The 26,430-nt window shown below is 42.0% G+C and overlaps 1 protein-coding gene across 1 annotated transcript in view; it reads left to right on the top strand.

The window, feature by feature from the left end:
- LOC124620491 overlaps positions 1–26,430 on the top strand; it is a 274,372-nt gene that overhangs the window by 148,871 nt on the left and 99,071 nt on the right. The window contains exon 10 of the mRNA XM_047147076.1: positions 1,865–2,046. Within this exon, the coding sequence (XP_047003032.1) occupies positions 1,865–2,046 (182 nt within the window). The remainder of the gene's footprint in view (positions 1–1,864; positions 2,047–26,430) is intronic.

Genomic DNA, 26,430 nt, shown 5'->3' with positions numbered 1-26,430 from the left:
GTCCGCCTCTACCAATCCATCGGTCACCGAATCTGTTGTTGAGAAGCGTACGAACACTTCGACTGAAATGTGCAGGAGCTCCATCGTGCATGAACCACATGTTGTGTCGTACTTGTAAAGGCATATGTTCTAGCAGCACAGGTAGAGTATCCCGTATGAAATCATGATAACGTGCTCCATTGAGCGTAGGTGGAAGAACATGGGGCCCAATCAAGACATCACCAACAATGCGTGCCGAAACGTTCACAGAAAATCTGTGTTGATGACGTGATTGCACAATTGTGTGCGGATTCTCGTCAGCCCACACATGTTGATTGTGGAAATTTACAATTTGATCACGTTGGAATAAAGCCTCATCCTTAAAGAGAACATTTGCTCTGAAATGAGGATTGACACATTGTTGGATGAACCATTCGCAGAAGTGTATCCGTGGAGGCCAATCAGCTGCTGATAGTGCCTGCAGACGCTGTACATGGTACTCTCCATACAGTGACGTGGTCAACGTTACCTTGTACAGCAGCAACTTCTCTGACGCTGACATTAGGATTATCGTCAACTGCACGAAGAATTGCCTCGTCCATCGCAGGTGTCCTCGTCGTTCTAGGTCTTCCCCAGCCGCGAGTCATAGGCTGGAATGTTCCGTGCTCCCTAAGACGCCGATCAATTGCTTCGAACGTCTTCCTGTCGGGACACCCTCGTTCTGGAAATCTGTCTCGATACAAACGTACCGCGCCACGGCTATTGCCCCGTGCTAATCCATACATCAAATGGGCATCTGCCATTTGTAAACATTGCACTGACTGCAAAACCACGTTCGTGATGAACACTAACCTGTTGATGCTACGTACTGATGTGCTTGATGCTAGTACTGTAGAGCAATGAGTCGCATGTCAACACAAGCACCGAAGTCAACATTACCTTCCTTCAATTGGGCCAACTGGCGGTGAATCGAGGAAGTACAGTACATACTGACGAAACTGAAATGAGCTCTAACATGGAAATTAAGCGTTTCTGGACACATGTCCACATAACATCTTTTCTTTATTTGTGTGTGAGGAATGTTTCCTGAAAGTTTGGCCGTACCATTGCTCTACAGTACTAGCATCAAGCACATCAGTACGTAGCATCAACAGGTTAGTGTTCATCACGAACGTGGTTTTGCAGTCAGTGCAATGTTTACAAATGGCAGATGCCCATTTGATGTATGGATTAGCACGGGGCAATAGCCGTGGCGCGGTACGTTTGTATCGAGACAGATTTCCAGAACGAAGGTGTCCCGACAGGAAGACGTTCGAAGCAATTGATCGGCGTCTAAGGGACCACGGAACATTCCAGCCTATGACTCGCGACTGGGGAAGACCTAGAACGACGAGGACACCTGCGATGGACGAGGCAATTCTTCGTGCAGTTGACGATAATCCTAATGTCAGCGTCAGAGAAGTTGCTGCTGTACAAGGTAACGTTGACCACGTCACTGTATGGAGAGTGCTACGGGAGAACCAGTTGTTTCCGTACCATGTACAGCGTGTGCAGGCACTATCAGCAGCTGGTTGGCCTCCACGGGTACATTCTTCTTCCCCGAAACTACTCAAGAAATTTCTCTCTATATAATCCAAGAATTTAACAGTAAATGTGTTAATTCAATGTGAAACATTTACTGAAGTATCTTCAAATTTGTGGTTTTTGTGCGACTTTTAAATAGCGTGTGTTTTTTATGAACGTCCCTCCCTAAGGAACTTTATCTGAAGAGCCGTGACGGTCGAACGAGTCCAGCAGCAGCGCAGCGCGCCGTGCATGCGCAGAGAGGCCGGGCTGGCGGCGGTCCGGAGGCCATATAGGCGGGCGGCGCGCGCCATGGCGCCAGTGGCGGCGCTCCTCCCGGAATGGCGCCAGCTGCGACCGTGCCGCTGTCGCTGCTACTGGCGGTCTCGCTGCCACTGCTGGCCGCCGGCGAGGCGCTCAAGTGGTGGCAGACTGGCGTCGTCTACCAGGTCTACCCCAAGTCCTTCAAGGACTCCGACGCCAACGGCGTGGGAGACATCAAAGGTGAGTCGAGCGCAAACGTGTCGGACCACCGAATCCCGCAGACGTCTGGGACGCGGAGGAACGCGGAATTTTTTGGACAACATGGTTGTGGAGAGAAACAGCGATTAGTATGATTAATCAGTAATTCGAGGACAGTCTTAATCGCATTTATTATTGTTATAATACCGCCAACCGGTTTCAACCAGATGTAGGGGTCATCTTCTGCGCGTTTACACCATTGGTCGACTGCTGGTGGTGTCACTCCTGTCTACATACCGGCAGGAAACCATCAACTACAGACCAATTGTGTAAACGCCCAGAAGATGACCCCTACGTCGGGTTGAAACCGGTTGGCGGTATTATAACAATAATAAATCCGATTAACACTGTTCTTGAATTACTGAACGCGGAGTTGGCGCAGATTTGCGTTCACGGCGTTCGCCAAGTGGTTTCGGCACCGATGCTGATTCCGATCGGAGGGGAGGCTTTCGTCGAGCTGACAGTGTCCACAAATCTCTGCTTTCAAGCCGTCGTGCAGTTCTTCCGGACATTACCAGTACACAAGTACATATGTCTGGTTCAGGAGGCATGAAAAATCAGAATAATGTAACTTCTTATGCGCAGAATAGTTAGGCCAGGAAGAGATGATTCAACACTTGATTCACGTGCCTAGCAGCACCCGTTCGTGAAACATTTCAGTTTTCCCTCAAATCACTAATTAAGTGTTTCTAATTGTGGTGATCACTTTCACGCAGTTAATTTCTATATTTTACTTATTTATTTATTTGCGAAATATACCTCGCGCTGGTCAATTTGATTTTTCGTTTGCCTATTTTCCACCCTTCGTTTGGCTATGAAATTTCGGGCAAAAATTTTTCCTCAAATTACTAATAAACGTCTTAATTACCCTTTTTACTTTCAAGAAATCAATTTTTTTTTCCAAAACTAGAATTCACGCTGGTGTATTTTTTCGCCACGAAAATTATTTTGTCTATCTTAGTTTTTTTCTGGCAAAGTACGAGTAATACTTGCAGAATTTTTATTTTATAGCCTAATATCTTAAATATATGCCACCACCATATTTTTTACTGAATTTCTTCTGCCACAGCCGCCGAGAGTAGCCCAAAGTCATGCATGTAACTGACAGAATAACGTATGATCACTTTGATAAGCAAAAACAAATAGGCGCGTTAATAAATGTGTGATATTGTGATATCGTCCTAGTTAATACCAATATATTTGTATCGTAAACTTGTCGCCTAAGTTCCCGTGTCATAACCTGCTTCCATACCCGAGGTCGCTGACGTACGACTAACCGGTGGCGTTCGACTAGTAGGTAAGCCGATTCGAACTTTGACACGCAGGGTGATGGCGTGAAGTTTCTGATCACCAATCTTTGCGCCAAAGCCTTGGGTTAAATTCCTGTCCTCACCGCAGTGTTTCATGAAGGAAGGTCACGTGACACTTTTGGTAGTGATCCTTCTGTCGCATGAGGACTTTAAGTTCGGCGGCCCGTTGGTGCTTTTCGAGAAGAGAGGCCTATGAGCTGGCGCCGGCTTCCCTCTCCTCGCCCTTTATCCACAACAACACAAACCCGACACTACAGTGTAGAAGCACTGACGATTGTTACCCCTACGACACAGATATTGGTCGACCACAATATCATTGAACCAGCGAGTGAGGGCGCTTCGGTCAGCTTTTGTATCGTGATATTTCAGGAGGACACGCTGATCCACTTGATAGTATACACACAACTGTCTTGAAAACATTCACAATGCTATGCACTTTCCTTAGGCACCACTAAATTTGTTTAGTGTAACGTCACCGGGTGTTTCTGATAACGGTCACGCGAGGCCAAGTGTAAAATATCGTGGTCGGTTAATACACACCTGGCACTTTATAATACGTCGGAGGAAAGCAATAGCAAAACACCTCCATAACAATCCTGCCAAGAGTGACGATGAAAAATTCTTGCATTTTCCGCTCTACACTCATTCCCTGAGTACGGCATCACCTTGACTTTGACCCATCTAAATGAGCTCATATTATACTCATGGCCCATTATTGGGGAATGTGAGCCGGCCGCAGTGGCCAAGCGGCTCTAGGCGCTTCAGTCTGGAACCGCGCGATCGCTACGGTCGCAGGTTCGAATCCTGCCTCGGGCATGGATGTGTGTGATGCCCTTAGGTTAGTTAGGTTTAAGTAGTTCTAAGTCTAGGGGACTGATGACCTCAGATGTTGTCCCATAGTGCTCAGAGCCATTTGAACGATTTTTGGGGAATGTGGTACAAGCATACGCTGTGTAACGGCCCAGTATGGTCCAAGATTAATAGGTGGAGAACGGCCTATTCCTTGGTCCCTGAGATCACGTGACTTCGATCGTACGGGCTCTGCTGTTTAGAGCAGCTCAGAAGTGACGTGTACAATGCTCTCCTTCATACGGTCAAAGAACTGGAGCATCAGGTAATACGGTCTTGTCAATATTTAGGAGACAGTCAAAGACATTTTGAAAGATTTCGTAACTCACTGGAGAGCCGGGTACAATACTGCATGCAAATTATAAAGCGACACGTGAAACACCACTTTTTAGTGCTACGAATATGCAGTAAGTTATAACATTTGGCCTGCTATAGCAGTATTTTCTGTTAAAATAGGTCATGGGCGAAATTTGAGCCGAATTAAGTGGGGGCTGTACACAAAAATTTACATTTGACATATTATTATTATTTGTATGGTTTACATGGTCATTTTACCATCGGCCTTGTCGGAGTGGTGCCACAGGTTTCCGTCAGATCACCGACGTTAAGCGCTGTCGGACTTGTCTAGCACTTGTATGGGTCAGCGTCCAGGTCTGCCGAATGCTGTTGGATAGCTGCGTGCACTCAGCCCTTGTCAGTCCAATTGAGAAGCTACTTGATTGGGTTGTAGCGGCATCATTCACGAAAACTGGCAACGGCCGAGACAGCAGTGTGCTGACCGCATCCGGTGTCACCTAAGGGCTGAGGATGACACGGCGGCCGGTCGGTATCGTTGGGCCTTCAAGGCCTGTTCGGACCGTGTTTGTTTGTTTTACATCATCATTCTACATTCTTATACAAAGACTTTACACAATACATAAATGACAAAATACACGTAAAACAATACTAAATACAACCAAAAAACACACAAAAATTTTATAGCTGAATATCTAGGTTCTTAGCGAGTCCACACATCTTGGTGTCACGAAATCCGATTCATTGAGTTCACCAGGAAATTTCCGTAGTAAACATTTTTCAGTAAGTGGAGAATTTGCTGGGGAAACTTCTGTCATATCTCTTTCTATTCATACACTACAAATTTTCAGATACATTTCTACTAATCAGGGCAGTACTTAGTACAAAAGTCAGTAGTGGGTTGTAACCACACACTCTGAGTTACCTCTCGCTGCGGTCCTCTGCTGACCCGTTTTCTAAACCGAGCTACCGCTCCGGTCGCAGGTTCGAATTCTGCCTCGGGCATGGATGTGTGTGATGTCCTTAGGTTAGTTAGGTTTAATTAGTTCTAAGTTCTAGACGACTGATGACCTCAGAAGTTGAGTCGCATAGTGCTCAGAGCAATTTGAACCATTTTTTGACCCGTTTTTACTGGAATGCTTTTACTTCTGTTATCATATACCATCAGATGATTTCGTCGGCTATGAACGAAATAATGAAGACAGTTACATGCCCTTTAATACCTGCGACCGTGTTGACGGCGTAGTCTGCCTTCTGATTTCGTCATGTGCAGGCAACGATTCTTTTGCAAACACTGATTATTTTCTTACGCAGAATACAAGCAGATTCGCCGGGAGGAGTGTTGCAAAGCGTTTTCATGCTCTTTACAGTTGCAACACTTTTCCTCATATGAACAGCAACGTGTCTTACCGACTGGGCGACCGGAAAGTACTCGTACAACTCTTCCTCAATGTCGCAGTATTCATATACCCTCGCTATGTTTTTGTGACCTCACTGTGAGTGGAGGATTTTCTTCTCCAGAGAGGAGTTGTGGGTCGAATCTGAGCGGGACCACAACTGTCGTCGCCCGCACTACGAAACAGAAGAGGACATTAAACAAAATCGGTACAGTGTTTGCGCAGCAATCGCACACTTAATGTAACTAAGGTGCAATAAGGAGAACCATCCCGCATTCACCGAGGTAGATGGAAAACCGCCTTAAAAACCATCCCTAGGCTAGCCAACACACCGGATCTCGACATTCGTGCCAGGGACCGGCACGCCTTCCTTCTCGGGAAGCAGCGCGTTACACCGCACTTTCGGCGGGCGGTCAACTTCTGTCTTACTAAACGGCTAGATCCGTCAACCCGTACCAGTTACAGGTTACTTATACAACGGATTCCAGAAGCAACAAAAATTTGTTTTTTAGTATTTCATTTAATTATTGACCGAATTTAAAAAGTTAAAATCTATTTAAGAAGAGGTATAATCTTGCATTAAAGGTTTAATACAATAAATCAAGTATTAAAGTTAGAAAATATCTTGAGGTAAGAAAACTCAAGGCGCATAAATGAATCAGAATATATTGGTCCAGTATTTGAGAATGAGAGCACTTAGCGATTTTCAACAAACTCTACGCATAATTTTTAACATTTTTGAAATTCCTTTCTCACTTAATGCCAGGCATAAGACATTAATTTATTACTTCTTTACCACTAACTCTATTCGCAACAAATTCTGCTCACAATATCCAAGTAACAGTAACCACTGAATGTACCGGCTAAATTATTAAAACCAAATTAATTAGGGCTTTGCGTCTTCAACTATTAAGGTTTTGAGTGCTTAATGTGAAATATTAGACACATTAACTCCTTTGTAAAGTAATCACACATTTGAAGCGCTTTTGAATATGGCAGTTAGATTCTTTAAAGAATTGGTGTGGGAGGAATACTCGTTACATCATACATAGTTCTCGTCACACTCGCTGCGTGTGCGTATGTGTTTATCTGATACTATAATTTTCACGAAGTGCCTGTGTAAATCAATGTTCCTTTACTAATTCGTCGTGATGATTTCAGATATTAAATAAATGAAGAGCTTACCTCCAGTCCGACGTATCTGAATCTCCGGCAATATTGAGTGTAGTGTCTAAACATTATTGAAGTTTTTTATATGAAGCTGCTTGCTTTTTCCTTTTCGATCCGGCGTTTATCGTCTTTAAAACAGTGTCGCGAAATCAGTGCCGTATCCAAAGTGACATATCACCTTCCGGTGTTTCTATCCACACTATCGCATATCCTTGCAGCCAACAGAAACAATTTTCTGAGCGGCGTGCTTGGCATATCGAAGAGTTGTAATTCTTATCGATTGCATTGACCGATGGACGCCAAACGTCTCGAGTTTTGGGTGGATTATTTAGTTTGTGTGTAATATCATTACGTTATAAGCAGAAATATCGAAAATATCAATCCGATATACCATAAATAGGCCACGTAATTCGTCGTAATACGAGGGTCGGTCAAAAAGTAATGCCTCCCATTTTTTTCTACTTAAAGAAATTAAGTTAAGTGAAAAATTTTAATTTGGCGCCATTCCTCAAACCTTCTTCTGCAATCCACTGCAGTAGTAACTTTCTGTGTCAACAGGTGGCAGCACAGCAGAAGTTTGTAAGATGGCCGACATCGATGTTCGTTTGAGACAGCGTTGTGTGATTGAATTCTTGAATGCAGAAGGTGAAACGCCCATACGCATTCATGAAAGACTGAAGAAGGTGTATGGTGTTGTGACAGTGGATGTCAGCACTGTTAGACGATGGGTTCGTCGTTGTAAGGAAGCTGAAGGGCAAACACCGTTGACTGACGAAAAGCGGAGCGGCAGGCCGGTGAGTGCAGTGACTCCACACAACATTCAGCAAGTTGATGACATCATTCGTGGTGACCGTCGGGTGACTGCAGATGAAGTGTGTCGCATTATTTCTCTTAGTAAAGGCAGTGTGATCACGATTATTAAACAATTGGGGTACTCAAAAGTTTGTGCACGGTGGGTTCCAAGAATGTTAACCGATCAGAATAAAGAGGCAAGGAAAACAATAGCCTCCCAACACTTGCAGCGCTTCCGTTTGGAGGGAGATGAGTTTCTGAAAAAAATTGTGACCGGGGACGAAACATGGGTGCATTTTTTTGAACCCGAATCAAAGAGGCAGTCAATGGAGTGGCGTCACACAAGCTCGCCGAGGAAGAAAAAATTCAAAACTGTGCGATCGGCAGGGAAAGTTATGGCAACAGTTTTCTGGGATACAGAGGGTGTGATTCTGGTTGATTTTTTGGAGCAGGGATGCACAATAAATTCTGTTCAATACGTCACAACCCTCAACAAACTTAAAGCACGTCTTCAGCGAGTTCGCCCAACAAAATCAATGGCAGATGTTCTTCTTTTGCATGACAATGCAAGACCACACACCAGTCGTCACACCTCTGACGAGATTGTCAAAATTGGATGGGAAGTTTTGCCTCATCCCCCATACAGCCCTGACCTGGCACCATCAGACTTCCATCTGTTCGGGCCACTAAAAGAAGCTCATCATGGGATTCATTTTGAAGATGAGGAGGCCGTCAAAACATCCGTGCGTCAATGGCTTAGGAAGCAGAGCTGTGATTTTTACCGTGCTGGGATACATGCCCTTGTTCAAAGATGGACCAAAACTGTAGAGATGGGCGGAGATTACATTGAAAAATGACAAAATGATCCTCAATGTTGTGGTTTTCAACCTATGTAATTGCATTTAAATTTCCTGACAATTCAACGTAGAAAAAAAAAAAATAGGAGGCATTACTTTTTGACTGACCCTCGTAGCTTAAGAGTGAGGATGTGCTATTTATTGACATTAACCAACCTGCGCTGTTTTGTGGACACAAAGATGGACGTTAACAGCCAGTAACACTTAGCAAGAAGATTACAAAAGCATTTAGTCATTAATTCACGATTGGAAACATACTCCTCAACAGAACAGTTTTATTAACAATTCTATTCTGATACAGATACTATAAGAAAGAGAGGGAATGACAATCAGTGTCTTCAGTTTGAAATGGCATCTCGCTGTGTTTATAATAGTACATTATGCAACCTTCTGTAGCATCCTGGGTAATGTGAAACAGCCTTTGCCGGCCGGGGTGGCCGAGCGGTTCTAGGCGCTACAGTCTGGAACCGCGCGACCGCTACGGTAGCAGACTCGAATCCTGCCTCGGGCATGGATGTGTGTGATGTCCTTAGGTTAGTTAGGTTTAATTAGTTCTAAGTTCTATGGGACTAATAACCTCACAAGTTAAGTCCCATAGTGCTCAGAGCCATTTGAACCAATTTTTTTAAACAGCCTTTAAATAAATTAGGGCTAGGCCATTTTATGACAAGGTGTTTTCCTTTCGATGCAAGTGAATTCTGTTCCTAGGAAATAACGATTAATTCACTATTTTTACACGTTCTTCCCGGTATTTTCAGGCAAACATAAATGTCTGTTTTTTTTTCTGAAAACCAGCAAGTTAAACAGCTATTCAGATGACGTAGCTAGCGTTCAGATTTACTACAAGATCTATAGACGTTTTTCTGCCAGGTCCTAAGAACTCGGATCTTTATCCTTATTACGTCCGTATTTAAAACATAAACGTAGAGGCAAAAACCAGGTTTCAAAACTGTATATGAAGCAGAGCATTTTAAATTTCAATTAATTAAAATTTAAGTTTCTTGGTCGTACGTTGCTGTGGCAACACATCCTTCCGTTACATTCATCAGTTTATTGTTACTAGTTCCAGTCTCATGCTGGGTCTATGTGAAGTGCTCGTAGCATTCATGGTATACATCCACACTTGACAATCTACCTCACCGTCTGTGGAAGGAATCTCTTCGTGTACCACTCATTTCCCTTCTTCCTTTTTACCTTTGTCAATGGTGATTTATTCCATATACACGGGAAGCGAAAAAATATCATCCACTAAGTCACAACGCGGACGAAATTGCTTGTTGGGTGATGGTGACAGACAGTCGTCAAAGAGGACTGCGACGGAAAATAAGAGGACGACAACAGCAAAAGTCACCACAGAACTGAATGTCCGCTCGCGAACCCTGTCAGCACCAAAACAACACGAAGTCAGCTCCAGTGAAGTGCCGGACGAGCTGGGATTCCAGAACCCCTTATCAGTGGTGCAAACGCCCATAAAAGGAAAACGTGGTACCGAAGTCATAAAACGTGAGCCATGGAGCAATGGAAGAACGTTGTCTGATCAGATGAGACTTGTTTAACATTGTTTCCAAATTCTGGCCCAGTTTACGTACCAAGAGTTAAACATGGCGGGGGTTCGGTGATGATTTGGGCAGTCATATCGCGGTATTCCATGTTACCAACGTTACTCTGTAAGGTTGCATTGCTGTCAAACATTGTGGCAGTTTTGCTTGATCAGGTGCACCCCATCATACAATGTTTGTTCCCCAAAAGTGATGCTGTGTTTCAAGGTGACGAGGGCCCTTTTTATACCTCTCACAACTTCAGGGCTGGTTTTTTGTGGAAGGGGGTGAATTGACACATCTCTCCTGGCCACCACAGTGATCAGATCTCCCGGGTTCCCGGGTTCGATTCCCGGCGGGGTCAGGGATTTTCTCTGCCTCGTGATGGCTGGGTGTTGTGTGCTGTCCTTAGGTTAGTTAGGTTTAAGTAGTTCTAAGTTCTAGGGGACTTATGACCACAGCAGTTGAGTCCCATAGTGCTCAGAGCCATTTGAACCATTTGATCAGATCTCAATATTAGGGTGACTTTATGGTCTGCTTTGGGAAGAATGGAGTGCGGAAGCTAAAAGCCTCCATCAAACTGGTTCAAATGGCTCTGAGCAATATGAGACTTAAAATCTGAGGTCATCAGTCCCCTAGAACTTAGAACTACTTAATCCTAACCAACCTAAGGACATCTCACACATTCATGCCCGAGGCAAGATTCGAACCTGCGACCGTAGCGGTCGCGGGGTTCCAGACTGAAGCGCCTAGAACCGCTCAACCACTACGGCCGGCTCAGCCTCCATCATCGCTTCCTGAACTTGTAGAATGAAGTAGGATTCCATTTAAAAGCACACAGGAGATGATTTATCCATTCGGTGACGACTGGGGCTGTGCTGAATCCGAACGGTTTTCCTACAACATATTAGGCATTGTAATGTGTTTTGTTTTTAGTATTTGCGTATTGTTATCCACCCCGTGTGAATCTACAGGGTGCTCAAAATAAGGCTAACCCAGAAATTTTTCATGCACTGTCAGATAGGCAACCGATCTTACATCATCCGCTCTGCATGCGGAACATGTAAGTTGGCTTCCCCATCTTAAGATACATGGAATGTTTTTCGGGCTGTTTCGTTTTCTCCAACCCTTATAATCCCCGATCACTCTACCGTGTATGACGGAAATTATTTCTTCCCCTTCCCTTTCCAGTCATGGGTAGTGAGCACGGGAAGAACGATTGCTGGTAAGCCTCCAAATGAGCTCCAATAGCTTCAACATTTTTCTTCTAGTAATATCTGCCGTTAGAGGTGTGTGAGCGTCTCCGTAACGCTTTCACTCTCACTAAAGCGATCCGTGTTCAAACACACTTTCTTTGGATCTTCTCTAGCTACTCTATAAGTCCTACCTCATAAGTGTCCAAGACTGTGGATCAGCACTAAAACAACAGTCGAATGCTGATGTTGTGACCTGCTTCTTCAGTGGATGGATTATACTTTCTTGATTATTCTTCCACTGAACTACAATGTGGCATGTGCCGTCCCTACGATTAGTTTTGCAAGGTATTTCCACTTAAAATTGCTCCTCAGACATTTAATAGATGTGACTGATTACAGTGACTGGGCAACCAAATAAAAACAAGTTTATACACCTCTTTACGGACAACATTTTACATTTGTTTATGATGAGGTCACCTGCTAATTACAGCACCAATCGTTGAACCTCGGCAGGTTTTCCAGACTTGCGACTGTCTATTCGCAGAGGTCAAAATGCTTGCACACACACACACACACACACACACACACACACACACACACACACACACGTCACAGTAATTTTTTTTGGTCATCAGTCTACTGACTAGTTCGATGCGGCCCGCCACGAATTCCTTTCCTGTGCTAACCTCTTCATCTCAGAGTAGCACTTGCAACCTACGTCCTCAATTATTTGCTTGACGTATTCCAATCTCTGTCTTCCTCTACAGTTTTTGCCCTCTAAAGCTCCCTCTAGTACCATGGAGGTCATTCCCTCATGTCTTAGCAGATGTCCTATCATCCTGTCCCTTCTCCTTATCAGTGTTTTCCACATATTCCTTTCCTCTCCGATTCTGCGTAGAACCTCCTCATTCCTTACCTTATCAGTCCACCTAATTTCCAACATTCGTCTATAGCACCACATCCCAAATGCTTCGATTCTCTTCTGTTCCGGTTTTCCCACAGTCTATGTTTCACTACCGTACAATGCTGTACTCCAGACGTACATCCTCAGAAATTTCTTCCTCAAATTAAGGCAGGTATTTGATATTAGTAGACTTCTCTTCGCCAGAAATGCCTTTTTTGCCATAGCGAGTCTGCTTTTGATGTCCTCCTTGCTCCGTCCGTCATTGGTTATTTTACTGCCTAGGTAGCAGAATTCCTTAACTTCATTGACTTCGTGACCATCAATCCTGATGTTAAGTTTCTCGCTGTTCTCATTTCTACTACTTCTCATTACCTTCGTCTTTCTCCGATTTACTCTCAAACCATACTGTGTATTCATTAGACTGTTCTTTCCATTCAGTATATCATTTAATTCTTCTTCACTTTCATTCAGGATATCAATGTCATCAGCGAATCGTATCATTGATATCCTTTCACCTTGTATTTTAATTCCGCTTCTGAACCTTTCTTTTATTTCCATCATTGCTTCCTCGATGTACAGATTGAAGAGTAGGGGCGAAAGGCTACAGCCTTGTCTTACACCCTTCTTAATACGAGCACTTCGTTCTTGATCGTCCACTCTTATTATTCCCTCTTGGTTGTTGTACATATTGTATATGACCCGTCTCTCCCTATAGCTTACCCCTACTTTTTTCAGAATCTCGAACAGCTTGCACCATTTTATATTGTCGAACGCTTTTTCCTGGTCGACAAATCCTATGAAAGTGTCTTGCTTTTTGTTTAGCCTTGCTTCCATTATTAGCCGTAACGTCAGAATTGCCTCTCTCGTCCCTTTACTTTTCCTAAAGCCAAACTGATCGTCACCTAGCGCATTCTCAATTTTCTTTTCCATTCTTCTGTATATTATTCTTGTAAGCAGCTTCGATGTATGAGCTGTTAAGCTGATTGTGCGATAATTCTCGCACTTGTCAGCTCTTGCCGTCTTCAGAATTGTGTGGATGATGCTTTTCCGAAAGTCAGATGGTATATCGCCAGACTCATATATTCTACACACCAACGTGAATAGTCGTTTTGTTGCCACTTCCCCCAATGATTTTAGAAATTCTGATTGAATGTTATCTATCCCTTCTGCCTTATTTGACCGTAAGTCCTCCAAAGCTCTTTTAAATTCCGATTCTAATACTGTATCCCCTATCTCTTCTAAATCGACTCCTGTTTCTTCTTCTATTACATCGGACAAATCTTCACCCTCATAGTGGCTTTCAATGTATTGTTTCCACTTATCTGCTCTCTCCTCTGCATTTAACAGTGGAATTCCCGTTGCACTCTTAATGTTACCACCGTTACTTTTAATGTCACCAAAGGTTGTTTTGACTTTCCTGTATGCTGAGTCTGTCCTTCCGACAATCATATCTTTTTCGATGTCTTCACATTTTTCCTGTAGCCATTTCGTCTTAGCTTCCCTGCACTTCCTAATTATTTCATTCCTCAGCGACTTGTATTTCTGTATTCCTGATTTTCCCGGAACATGTTTGTACTTCCTCCTTTCATCAATCAACTGAAGTATTTCTTGTGTTACCCATGGTTTCTTCGCAGCTACCTTCATTGTACCTATGTTTTCCTTCCCAACTTCTGTGATGACCCTTTTTAGAGATGTCCATTCGTCTTCAACTGTTCTGCCTACTGCGCTATTCCTTATTGCTGTGTCTATAGCGTTAGAGAACTTCAAACATATCTCGTCATTCCTTAGTACTTCCGTATCCCACTTCTTTGCGTATTGATTCTTCCTGACTAATGTCTTGAACTTCAGCCTACTCTTCATCACTACTATATTGTGATCTGAGTCTATATCTGCTCCTGGGTACGCCTTACAATCCAGTATCTGATTTCGGAATCTCTGTCTGACCATGATGTAATCTAATTGAAATCTTCCCGTATCTTCCGGCCTTTTCCAGGTATACCTCCTCCTCTTGTGATTCTTGAACAGGGTATTCGCTATTACTAGCTGAAACTTGTTACAGAACTCAATTAGTCTTTCTCCTCTTTCATTCCTTGTCCCAAGCCCATTTTCTCCTGTAACCATTTCTTCTACTCCTTCCCCTACAACTGCATTCCAGTCGCCCATGACTATTAGATTTTCGTCCCCCTTTACATACTGCATTACCCTTTCCATATCCTCATACACTTTCTCTATCTGTTCATCTTCAGCTTGCGACGTCGGCATGTATACCTGAACTATCGTTGTCGGTGTTGGTCTGCTGTCGATTCTGATTAGAACTACCCGGCCACTGAACTGTTCACAGTAACACACCCTCTGCCCAACCTTCCTATTCATAACGAATCCTACACCTGTTATACCATTTTCTGCTGCTGTTGATATTACCCGATATTCATCTGACCCGAAATCCTTGCCTTCCTTCCACTTCACTTCACTGACCCCTACTATATCTAGATTGAACCTCTGCATTTCCCTTTTCAGATTTTCTAGTTTTCCTACCACGTTCAAGCTTCTGACATTCCACGCTCCGACTCGTAGAACGTTATCCTGTCGTTGATTATTCAAGTCCCAGTAATAGAGCTGCAAAAATATCTAACGGGCTGTACACAAAATATCCAAGCAATACTGAATTAACTTTTTATATCTTATTGTCGGCCGTGTCACATGGAACATCCTTCCACCAATCAGATAGGTTTTCCCGTACTGCCTATGCATCGACATGGGATGTGTTACAAACCAAAACCGAAGACGAAACAAAACAGGAGCAATTTGATGATGCCCTCATTATAATCTCGTTTTATACAATAATAAAAATACTACAGCGCTAGAACAACCAATATTTCGATCGTTTTGTAGCGGCGTTCGTCAGGTTAAAGACGTATTTGTACTGATTTGTAGGGAAATCACAATAAAACAACCACTACTTACTTTTACATAGCTCCGTTCTCCATCTAGCGTTTCAAACATATTAGATGTCAATTTGCTAGGCAATTTTTTTGTTTTACTAATAAGGTAGTAGAGCAAAGTCTAAATTAGAAAAGGAGTGAGACAAGGGCACTCATTATTAGCAAATTTGTTTAGCCTTTTCCACGCAAACGTTAATACTTTTAAAGGGAAAATATCTGGAGTTAACGTGAAAGAAATTGCCCTTCAATGATTAATATGTGCAGATGAAATTAGCTTAGTAGCTGATAATGAAAAACAGAGTATGCCTTATGAATTTACAACAATTATGAAAAAGTTTGAAATTAAAATTAATACTGACAAAACCTAAATTCTGATAGTAAGAAAATCATAAGCAAGGGCACTTGATGTCAAAATTGAAAAAATAAATCAGAAAATGTTGATAAATGTAGCACGGAAATCAGAAAAAGAATTACAGCAGCAAACTGTGCTCTCAGTAAAAGAAGGAATTTATTTAACAGTTTGTTTAGTAGAGAAAAGAAAAATAATTTGTCAAGAAGGTCAACTCTAGTGGGCTGCTTTATAGCTGTGAATCCTGGACGCTCTAAAAGAACGGCAGATACAGCTTAAAGGTGATGGATAAACGAAAATCTGAAGGGCTGAAAGGAAATTTAACGAAGATATTTTGAAAGGATTCAATGACCTGAGAAACCTAATAATAACCAAAAGGAAAGAAAAGGTTTCTGAACTTTTATTTAGACACAATGTTTAACGAATACACTGTAAGAAAAAATTTCAGAAAAGAGAAGCAAGCGAAGACCAAGAAAGAAAATGTTACAGATCTATTGGAGGTTGCAAAGCATCCAAATTATCAAGAAATGAAAAGGACAGCTCGCAATACGGAAGAGTGATTGCAGCATGCAACGGCCCTGCATTTATTCAAACACGAAAATGAAATTACAAAAGGAAAAGTTTGTTGCAACGTTTTTGTAATTATTCTAGAGCTGGAAGCGAAATATTGTTTGTGGTTATTCTTATTGATCGGTGTTCTCGACTAGTGTTAATCGCTCTCATTCCATTATTTGGAAAGAGTCCTGAATGATTATTTTGCACATATCATGTGGAACTGATGATTTTTTAATTCAGTCCAAGATCCAGTTTTAGCAATTCTTACAATTAATCTCAATTTTTGGAACATATAGCATTTGATACAAATATTTCCACACTTGTTACGCAGTCATTACTTTACACACTGCCAGACATACCACAAATGTCTTCCATGCTACCCAGTGAACAACTTCTGGGTTATAAACAGCATCTTCCGCCACAGCTCGAGACACAAAATAGAAATAAAGATGTTTTACATTGAAATCTAATACAATACAGAGATGTTTGGAAGGTAACAAACAGTGACCTACGTCGTATTTCAGTTTCTTCCGTGCAACCATTACAATAATTTAAAAGTAGGAAAATTAATTTTATAAAATGAAATTTTTATTCGGAAATATTTTTTTCACAGTATATCTTAATTATAAAAGGTTAGTAAGAGAACTGTTAACTTTTATGCGACAGTATCACACGCATAATTGTTATTTACGTGGCCCATACTCCAAAAATGTGACTATAATTATTTCGTCTGACTTTCGTTTATGAAAATTGTAGATAGAACTCATCGATATAGCACAATAACTTAAAATGAAGAGACAGATACCTTGAGAAACAAACTACCGTATCTCAAACATATTAAAAGTGGCAAAATATAACCATTTCAAGATGATGTTGACGAAGACAGCCTTAGAAAACACGTAACGGAGAATAATGTAAGAAGCTGACCTTTCGACACTTTACAGAAGTCCTTCAGAAGTAGTTTCTTGAGTCAACTTAATCTTGAACAGTCTTGAGCAGTACTGTAATGGACATAAGGTAACCACAAAACTTCAGGGTTTCTGTAACGCCACCTCTGACTCATACCTGCCGTTTTAGCACAAGGCGCACTCCTTACATAAGCATCAAGGCTACACACCTCATCAGAATGAAGTCTGAAGGCGTTGGGTTGATTCAGAATCATGCTGAAATTCCGAGCGCGAAACTGTTCACTGTTGTACCTATTTCCAAACAAACGGATCTCGTTCGGTTTGCGTTATTTTTGCATTCATTGTCTTTGCGGTAATGTTGCTGTGGCGCTCTGCATGTTCTTGCCTTCCTAGGTCATTTTCTAGGGTTCCACGAGCAGGTGCTCTTGATAAATGTTTCTGACACAGAAAGCGATTTTACTGCTCCCTGGGTTTTCGTGACACTTTTGCGTGCAAGAAACTAATCCGTCTCGGCCGTTTAGTAATCGTTCATTTTTCAGCTGTACAAAGAGACCTCGGCACGCTAATGCGTGTGACCACGTGCTCACAAGGGCCGCACTTTATCCCTGTATATAAAAGGCTGGTTGGTGGGATTTCGACGTAGTATTTAGGAAGAGACTGATTCTTTTGCATTCTTTTCTGCAACCAAAGGAGAGCTTGCTGTCTTCTTCTTGTGGAGTGATGTTGCTTATCACCGAGGGTTTCCCTTCACGAATACGAGTAGTAGGCCCACAATTATAAACATTTGCAGATACGCATGCTGTTTCACCCATATTCTATGAACTGCAGGTAACTATACACATCATACATTTTTGATATCCACTGCTGAATAAAGAATCCCTCTAAACTTTTGCATGTGTTAAGGCTTTAAGCAATACGAATCGGAGTAGGTCCTGCAAGTTTTTCAATGTCACCGACTCTTCTATATATTTGTCTTCTGGACCTTTTCTGCTTAGAACCTATCAAAGAATTTCCTTGGTCAATCTACCACTCATTCATCTGACCGTATGTCCCACATATTCTCATTTCATTTTGATTTGCCATAACTACGTCTTCCACAGCACACAGTTCCCCGATCCACTCATTTATTTTGCTAGTATTTTTCATCATGCACCCCTTCATTAAATGGTAACTGTCAGTTTCTGAACTGTTCTCGCATTGAAAGTCCACATCTCACTGTCATAAAACGAAAGTGGTAATTAACGTTACTAAACAGATAACATGGTCATGAGGTCATCTTGTTACTGTAAAGGCTGCCTAACGAACGACTTCCAGCGGCAAAAGAAAAAAAATGGATTTACCGTATTCTGTACAATCGTTGACAAAACTTAAAAATTTACGCCGTTATCATAATCTACTCACTACGAGGTACGTTTTACTCTAAAAGTTCAACATAATTAGTTAAATATTACATCAAAAATTGTGTGTCTATCATGAGGCAGCGTTAACTCGCAAGGTGCACATTGCCCAGGCTGCACTAATTCACTACTCGAAAAGTAGAACATATAGCGAATTTCTACAAACTTTGCACATTATTCCAAATCTTCCTGAAATCTTCTGTCAATGATATTCTCGACAAACTGATGAAAGGAAAAATGTTCATTTCTCTCCTACATTAAATTTTAGTCGTCCGTGCAATAAAACTTCAGCCTCACGCACGCAGTTTTAATTTATTGCTTCTTACCTACTAAGTCTATTCGTAACACGTTTGAAGACAGTGTTCACATATACCACTGAATGTGTCAGAAAGATTATATTTTTGTACGGCTCATAGTTCAGGAGATATGGCGTCATAAACACTGAGAGTCATGAAAAGTTTTTGAAGCTGTTTTTACATACTAGTTCGTTTGTTTAAAGACTCAGGTGTTGGGAAGTAACTAAAACACAAAAACTTTCTATTTTAGATACATTAGAAGCTAAAATTTAAGAATAGTTTCACGTTTTTTATTAACCTGATGAGGATCTGTCCTTACCTTGTACCCCTTTTACAAACAAGCAGTTTCTACTCTACGCAAATCATTCAAACGAGCTGAGTGGTGTTGTTCTCAAAGTTTATTCCCTGCAATTATATATGATGTGTCCTTTCCAACTTCTATCAGTAGTCCTTTATGTCTTCAGTATTAGCAGGCTTTAAAATTCTAACTGGTGCTTCAGTCCTTTTAGCGAAGTATTTACATTTAATTTCTCATTAGTAATATCATGATGTTTTATTAGAAACCTAGAGTCTTATTTGTGGATTCTTCCATTACTTCTTGGTAGAAAATATCCATATTTGAGATTGAGTAACAAGTACGCTGTTTTCGTTCTACTGGTTTTTTGTTTATTTCAAACTAGATTTTGGCACATTGGGCCACCCTCAGGAGACAACTGTCTAGTGTCTGAAACGTAGTTCTTAAGTAACCAAACATTATAAACAAAGATAGAATGCACTTGCATGGAACGTTGTGCATCAGCCTTGTTTCTTAACGTAGTACTTACACTTAACATAACAGACAATATTAAGAACAGTAAATAATTAAACTGCATAATTTTACAGGTCAAGTGATTGTAATGCTAAATTTTGTGAAGTCTTGACGTTTGCAGAGAGACTGTTCAGACACTAGTCAGTTGTTTTCTGAAGATGGCCCAATAAGCCGAAAACTAATGTGAAATAAACAAAAATCAATAGAAAGAAAAAACAGTGTACTTGTCATTCAACACAGTCTTTCTATTCCTTTCAATTTCTCCTTTTCTAACTGCGTGTACTCTGTTCCGTCATTTCTATTCGATTGCGAGCTTAGGAATCGCGCATTCTGTCAGAGCTGTCGTTTATGAAACAGACGACGTTGGACGTTTATTGCCGTCCCTCTTCTGTAGCCCGGCAATCAGCATATTGATCCTTAGCCAGCAATCAGCCAGAAACTTAAAAGCGCTTGAACAGCTGCAGAGGTAAATAGCAGTTCAACTAACGTTTAACGACTTTTGTTCGTAGCTTTCGACTATTACTGGCAGTCCTCAAAGGTAGAGTATTAAAAGCTTGAAAACTGGGCTACATTTACAGCGAATCGTTTGAACCGTTAAACCTATCAGATGCTAAGGAGAAGCCAACAAATAGAAATGGCGGGTAGTGGCACCGGAGGTAATCAGTAGAATGCTAATCGTTGGCCGAAATCTGCAGAAATTTAGCGTGCCTGATAAATGTCTCGTGCACCCCAGTCAAATAATCCTGAAAACAACGATTGATATAAGAGCGCATAGTGATAATGGTAGTGTGAGAGCACTCAGAAACGCTCAGCTGAAGTGTCAGACGTTAGAAAAAAACGTTGTGGATGACGAAAAGCTTACTCTTAGAACTGCGAGAACAATTTTTTTTGTCAGAGACGAGATGAAAACCTTACAACTTCGGTCTACATTCAGAATGAATGCGACAAATAACTGAAGGAAATATATTCCCAGTCGTAGAGCTATCAGGCCAATCAAGAAAGCTAAGGAAGTCACCTAGACTCGTCCGATACAGAGCGGCAACATTTCCACTGCTGCCAAAAGTGAATTATTCTTCTTTGTCAGTCAGCTGCGTCTTCTCTTTTGGGTCTACTAGCGACATGCTAAGAGGGGTTTTCAGTACGCTACGACCACTACAGACGTGTATTTGAAAACAAAAAAGATAATTACGTAACTTTATTTTATGGAGGCGATAATTAAAAATTTATGACTACTTCTCGTACGACATAATCCACCACTGATTCCGTGATGATGTAAATATTTTCAGGTATGATGTGTAATGTTGATTGTATCAATTTGAGCTAAGTGACCCCAGTCCGGAAACTACCGAGTCGAAAGTAATAAGTCAAAACCGCTCTGATTCCTGTGACAGTAGAATACATGCACGCTAGTGTTGTTGCTGAGATTCTAGGCTTAAATGGTTCAAATGGCTCTAAGCACTATGTTACTTAACATCTGAGGTCATCAGTCCCCTAGTTTTAGAACTACTTAAACCTAACTAACCTAAGGACATCACACACATCCATGCCCGAGGCAGGATTTGAACCTGCGAGCGTAGCAGCAGCACAGTTCCGGACTGAAGCACCTAGAACCGTTCGGCCACAGCGACCGGCTGAGATACTTGGGTAGGCAACTTTCAGAGGTGGTGGAATGAACCAAAACAAGAAAAAAGTCTAGTAAACAGGGGCTCTAAAATGCATAACTTAACCCCTTGACCAACAATTTCCTTTCCAAAGCATCAGTGTATGGTTATTTTAATTAATGTCTTAGTCCAAGTAACAGTATGAAAAGGGTATTTCCCGTAGTTTTCCAAAAGGGTCAGGGGTGGGAGGTACGACAGACAGAATTATTCATAAGAACTCCTGAGTTAAGGAATGGGACTGAGCAAAAACTCCAAGACATATTTAAAACCGGCACACATCAGTGGATAGAGCGTCTCCCCAAGTTTTTTACTGACACTGCAGATTGTCATTATGGGCTCCGTTTGTGATGTGGCAAGCGTCAATTTGTGGGTGCGGGATGGCGAGAAAGCAACCCGCTTTGCGAGTGTGGTAATTGGGTTGCCTATCTGTAGGTGCGAATAAAATCGATGTGTCAGTCCGGTGACGACGATTAACAACGATACTTAAGAACAGTACAACCTACGGGTGTAATCTGCAATAAGAATTCTTCTAACCGTTAACAGGCTTCCCCTTACCAGTGAGACATTGATACATAGCAATGACATACAACAAATTCCAATTGTTTCTCTGATAACCTATCGTAGGAGACATGCGCCCCGTTTTTAGTTGAAGTGTTAAGAGCTATGAACACTTGTTCATTTTCTCCACTGTGGAACACATCTCTTCCACTGAACAGGTGCCCACAGCTCTTAAAGTGTGCATTTTAGAGCTCACTTCACATTTTTTTCTTGTTTTGTCCCATTCCATCACCGCTGAAAGTTGCCTACCTTACAATCTTAGCAACAACAGTATAGGTACATGTATTCCACTCTCGGAGGTATCAGAATGATTTTCGCTTCTACTTTTCCACTCGATCGTTTCCGGTACAGGTACCCATACCTCCAACTGATACATTTACCTTTCTCCATCATTTCTGAAAGTTTGTAACGCCATCACTGAATCACCTTGTGTGTCCATAGTCGCTCCTTGCTCCAACAGATTACGTACTGCAATTACTGGTCTTAATGACGCTGCCGAGTGGTGAACGGTTGGTAGAAAAAAGAATAACGACTGGGAAAAGAACTTATCTTCCGGCGAGCCATTTCTTAGCGGGACGTGCTCAAGTAGTAATAATGTTATTTCCATTTTATTTCAATCTATTCTGCAATGGCTGTTGTATCGACACAGAAACGGTGCTCAGAAGTATACAACGGCACTAACAGTACCGAAGTTCGCTGCTAAATTTTTATCTAGACTATTCGATGGCTGTGTAAATGCTAAAAGCTTCACTGGATTTATGAACTTATGAAAAATAAAGTATTAGGTGACTCACATTCTCTTTCCCGTGCAATTCAATTCTTTGTTCTACGCTTAGCTTTCGATAATCCTAAGATTAAATTCACTTCATCGTATGACAAATATCTCCGCTGTGATGTTCGTTTCTAAAAATCTGTTATCAAGTGTTTACCTTCCTACAGCTATTAGAATTGAAACAGCTGTCGACGTATCTTATTCCTCACTGTTTTACAACCAGTGTAAAAACAGAGTGAGAGTTGCACAGTTGTAATATTATTTTTTGTGTATTTTGTTTTTTGCAAAGTAGCTTTATTGATATTTAAAATTCAGCAACTTTCCATGGTGCTGATCATGAATCCAACCACACATAATCACGCACTAAGTCCTGTTATCTTTAATTTGTGCCCTCTATGGACACGCTTAGATACAAAATAACAGCGGATTTGTTAGCTATACGCAGTTTTGGGTTTCGACTAGAACTTCTTTTCAGGATAGCGTCACCGGTTTACGACTTACACAGATTTCACGTGATCATATACCAGAGATACTGAAATAACCGTTGAGATACAAATTTATGAATCTTCCCATTTCTTGCCATCTATGGGCACAAACGTTACTCCGCATATACTGTAGATAATACACGAGCTACCTCTTTTGCCCACACTGGAGCGAAACTAAATGTAACACACTGTGACGAAATTTTAGTTTGGCGATTGCGGAGAGTGGTATGGTGACGGACGTATTCGGATACTCATTTCAACAACCGATCGTATCTTGAACGACAGTGACCCATTACTCTGCTCCACAAACTGGAAGTCTATTAGATTAAGTCGAAGAAAGAAAACCTGTCACTCGCAGAACGTGATTCATTTTTCTCTTGCAAGTCTGCCGGATTCGCCATAATCTTTACTGAAATCTTAAGAGAGAATTGGATTTACTTCACATTTCTCTAGAAAGACAATGCTGGTCATTCGGCGAGCTGAGTAAAGTCTAAGAAATCTCATCGAACAACCGACAGAACTGCGATAGCTGTTTGCGTTGCTAAGGAAAGTAGTTTTTCTTTGAGAAGAGCAGTTACAAAAATTATCTGAGAGACGGCAGAGAAGTTGCTGGAACGTTGATGCCAATATTATACAGGACGAAGAGGGGAAAGTAAGCAAGTTCGCAGAATAAGGATTCCGCTTGTGTGGTTACTCTTGTTTCGAAATGAAATTAAATCGTTTGAGGCGGCGCAGCCGTAGAAGGAAGAACTTTTCTTGTTACCGACACTTATTTCTAATTCTTTACGTGCTCTAAAAGTTATAGCAGTAATCAAATTGAATATGTAGTTTATAGAAACAACTGCGCTTGTGTTTCTCGGTTTCTCAAAAGGAAACTTGTTCTTATGTAGTGAAGGAATAATATGGTGATGTGATGTAAGGAAGCTGGTTATGTAAGCAAGAAAGTACCCTATATCCAAGTGAGCGTGGTTGGGGCAGGAGAGGGACGGGGTGGTGTTGCAATAGGTTCGTACAAGGAGGGGGAAACTAAACATAACTGTTCTAAAAACCTTTTAATTATTTACTAAGTACAGTAAAGTTACCACTCTGTTACGGCACATACGACCGACAGTGTACAAGGATTATTCGGAAAGTAAGGAACGATCGGTCGCGAAATTCATTCTTCGTGTCGACGGATCACAATCAGACACCTTGCTGCTCAACTGGACGTCTTTTTTGGTAGTACTGACACTCTCGTCCACCAGGGTCACTGAAAGATACGTGCCCACTGGTTCCTCGACGCCTAACAGAAGACCATGAAGAGCAACAAAGTACCATTTGCGCGGAATTGCTTGAGAGTGCCGAGCCTGATCGTGACAATTTCTTGTTGAACATCTGCACAGGGGATGAAACGTAAGTTCATAAATTCGAACCGGAAACGAAACGGCAGCCAATGGAGTGGCTCCACACGACCTCTCCTCCAAACAAAAAGTTCAAAACCGCACCACCAATCGGTAAAGTCATGGCAACGGTCTTCTGGGGCATCTGAAGGCGTCATTTTGCTTGATGTCATCCACCATGATGCTTCTGTGAACTCCGAAGTATCTTGTGCTTCCTTCAGGAGTTTGAAGAAACGACTCCAGACTGTTCTTCGCCACAAAAATGCAAACGAATTTTTCCACCATGACAACGCAAGGCCTCACGCAAGTGTGCGCAGTCGAGACTTTACAGAACTGCTATTCCTCATCTACCCTACACCGCGGATCTCGCACCTTCCGACTTCCATCTGTCTGGCCCAATGAAGGATGCACTTTGCAGGAAGCAGTACGTGGATGATGGGGACATCATTCATGAAGCAAAACGTTGGCTCCCACGTCGGCCAGTAGTGTAGTGCCATGCGGACATACTGGCCCTCTCAGTCAGGTGGTGTAAGCCCGTCGCATTGAACGAATATTGTGTTGAAAAATAGGGTATTTTAGCGAAAAGAGTGGGAAATACGAGGTTGAGTGAAATGGAAACCTTAAATATTTATTTAATATCATTTATTGTGCAGAAGTGATACAAGTCTGTATCACTTTTCAACATAATCTCCCCGACGCTCAATGCAAGCCCTCCAGCACTTACAAAGTGCATAAATTCCTTTAGAAAAAAATTCTTTTGGTAGTCCACACAACCACTCATGCACCGCGTGACGTTCCTCTTCATCAGAACGGAACTTCTTTCCTCCTATTGCGTCTTTGAGTGGTCCAAACATATGGAAATCACTTGGGGCAAGGTCTGGTGAGTATGGCGGATGAGGATGACACTCAGAATCCAGGTCTGTGATGTTTTCAACTGTTGTACGGGCCTTGTATTGTCATGTTGCAAAAGGACACCTGCTGACAGCAATCCACGTCTCTTTGATTTGATTGCAGGCCGCAGATTATTTTTTAGGAGATCTGTGTATGATGCACTGGTTATAGTTGTCCCTCTAGGCATGTAATGTTCCAAAATGACGCGTTTTTCGTCCCAAAAGAGAGTCAGCGTAACTTTCCCTGCTGATTGTTCTATTCGAAACATTTTTGGTTTTGGTGATGAGGAATGGCGCCATTCCTTGCTCGCTCTCTTCATTTCCGGTTGGTGGAAGTGAACCCAGGTTTCGTCCGCAGTAAAGATTCTTGCAAGAAAGCCATCACTTTCTCGCTCAAAGGGCCGAAGAAGTTCTTCACAAGCATCAACACGTCGTTCTCTCATTTCGGGAGTCAGCTGCCGTGGCACCCATCTTGCAGACACTTTGTGAAACTGGAGCACGTCATGCACAACGTGGTGTGATGACCCATGACTAATCTGTAAACATGCTGCAGTGTCATTCAGTGTCACTCAGCGGTTTTCCTTCTCAATGGCTTCAACTGCTGCAATGTTCTGTGGAGTCACAACTCATTGTGCCTGACCTGGACGAGGAGCATCTTCCACGGAAGTCACACCATTTGCGAACATCCTACTCCATTCGTAGACTTGCTGCTGTGACAAACATGCATCACCATACTGAAACTTCATTCGTCGATGAATTTCGGAAGGTTTCACACCTTCACTACGCAAAAACCGAATAACAGAACGCTGTTCTTCCCTGGTGCAAGTCGCAAGTGGGGCGGGCATCTTTATGGTGATACTGCGGCAGTATGTGTGCATCTGCACTATGCTGCCACCTACAGGCCATTCTGCACGATGTTTGTGGCAAGCTTACTATCGTACAGGATAACGGGGCGAAATTTCGATTTGTTATTACAAATTTAAGGTTTTCATTTGACTCACCCTCGTAATATGGTGTGCTGGAATCCCGACTAAAGCCAAACAGCTTTCAGAGAAAAAA

The sequence above is a fragment of the Schistocerca americana genome, chromosome 1 (assembly GCF_021461395.2).
Source record: "Schistocerca americana isolate TAMUIC-IGC-003095 chromosome 1, iqSchAmer2.1, whole genome shotgun sequence".
Taxonomy (NCBI): domain Eukaryota; kingdom Metazoa; phylum Arthropoda; class Insecta; order Orthoptera; family Acrididae; genus Schistocerca; species Schistocerca americana.
Note: the sequence above shows the minus strand (reverse complement) of the source record. Positions and strands in the feature narration are given on the sequence as shown.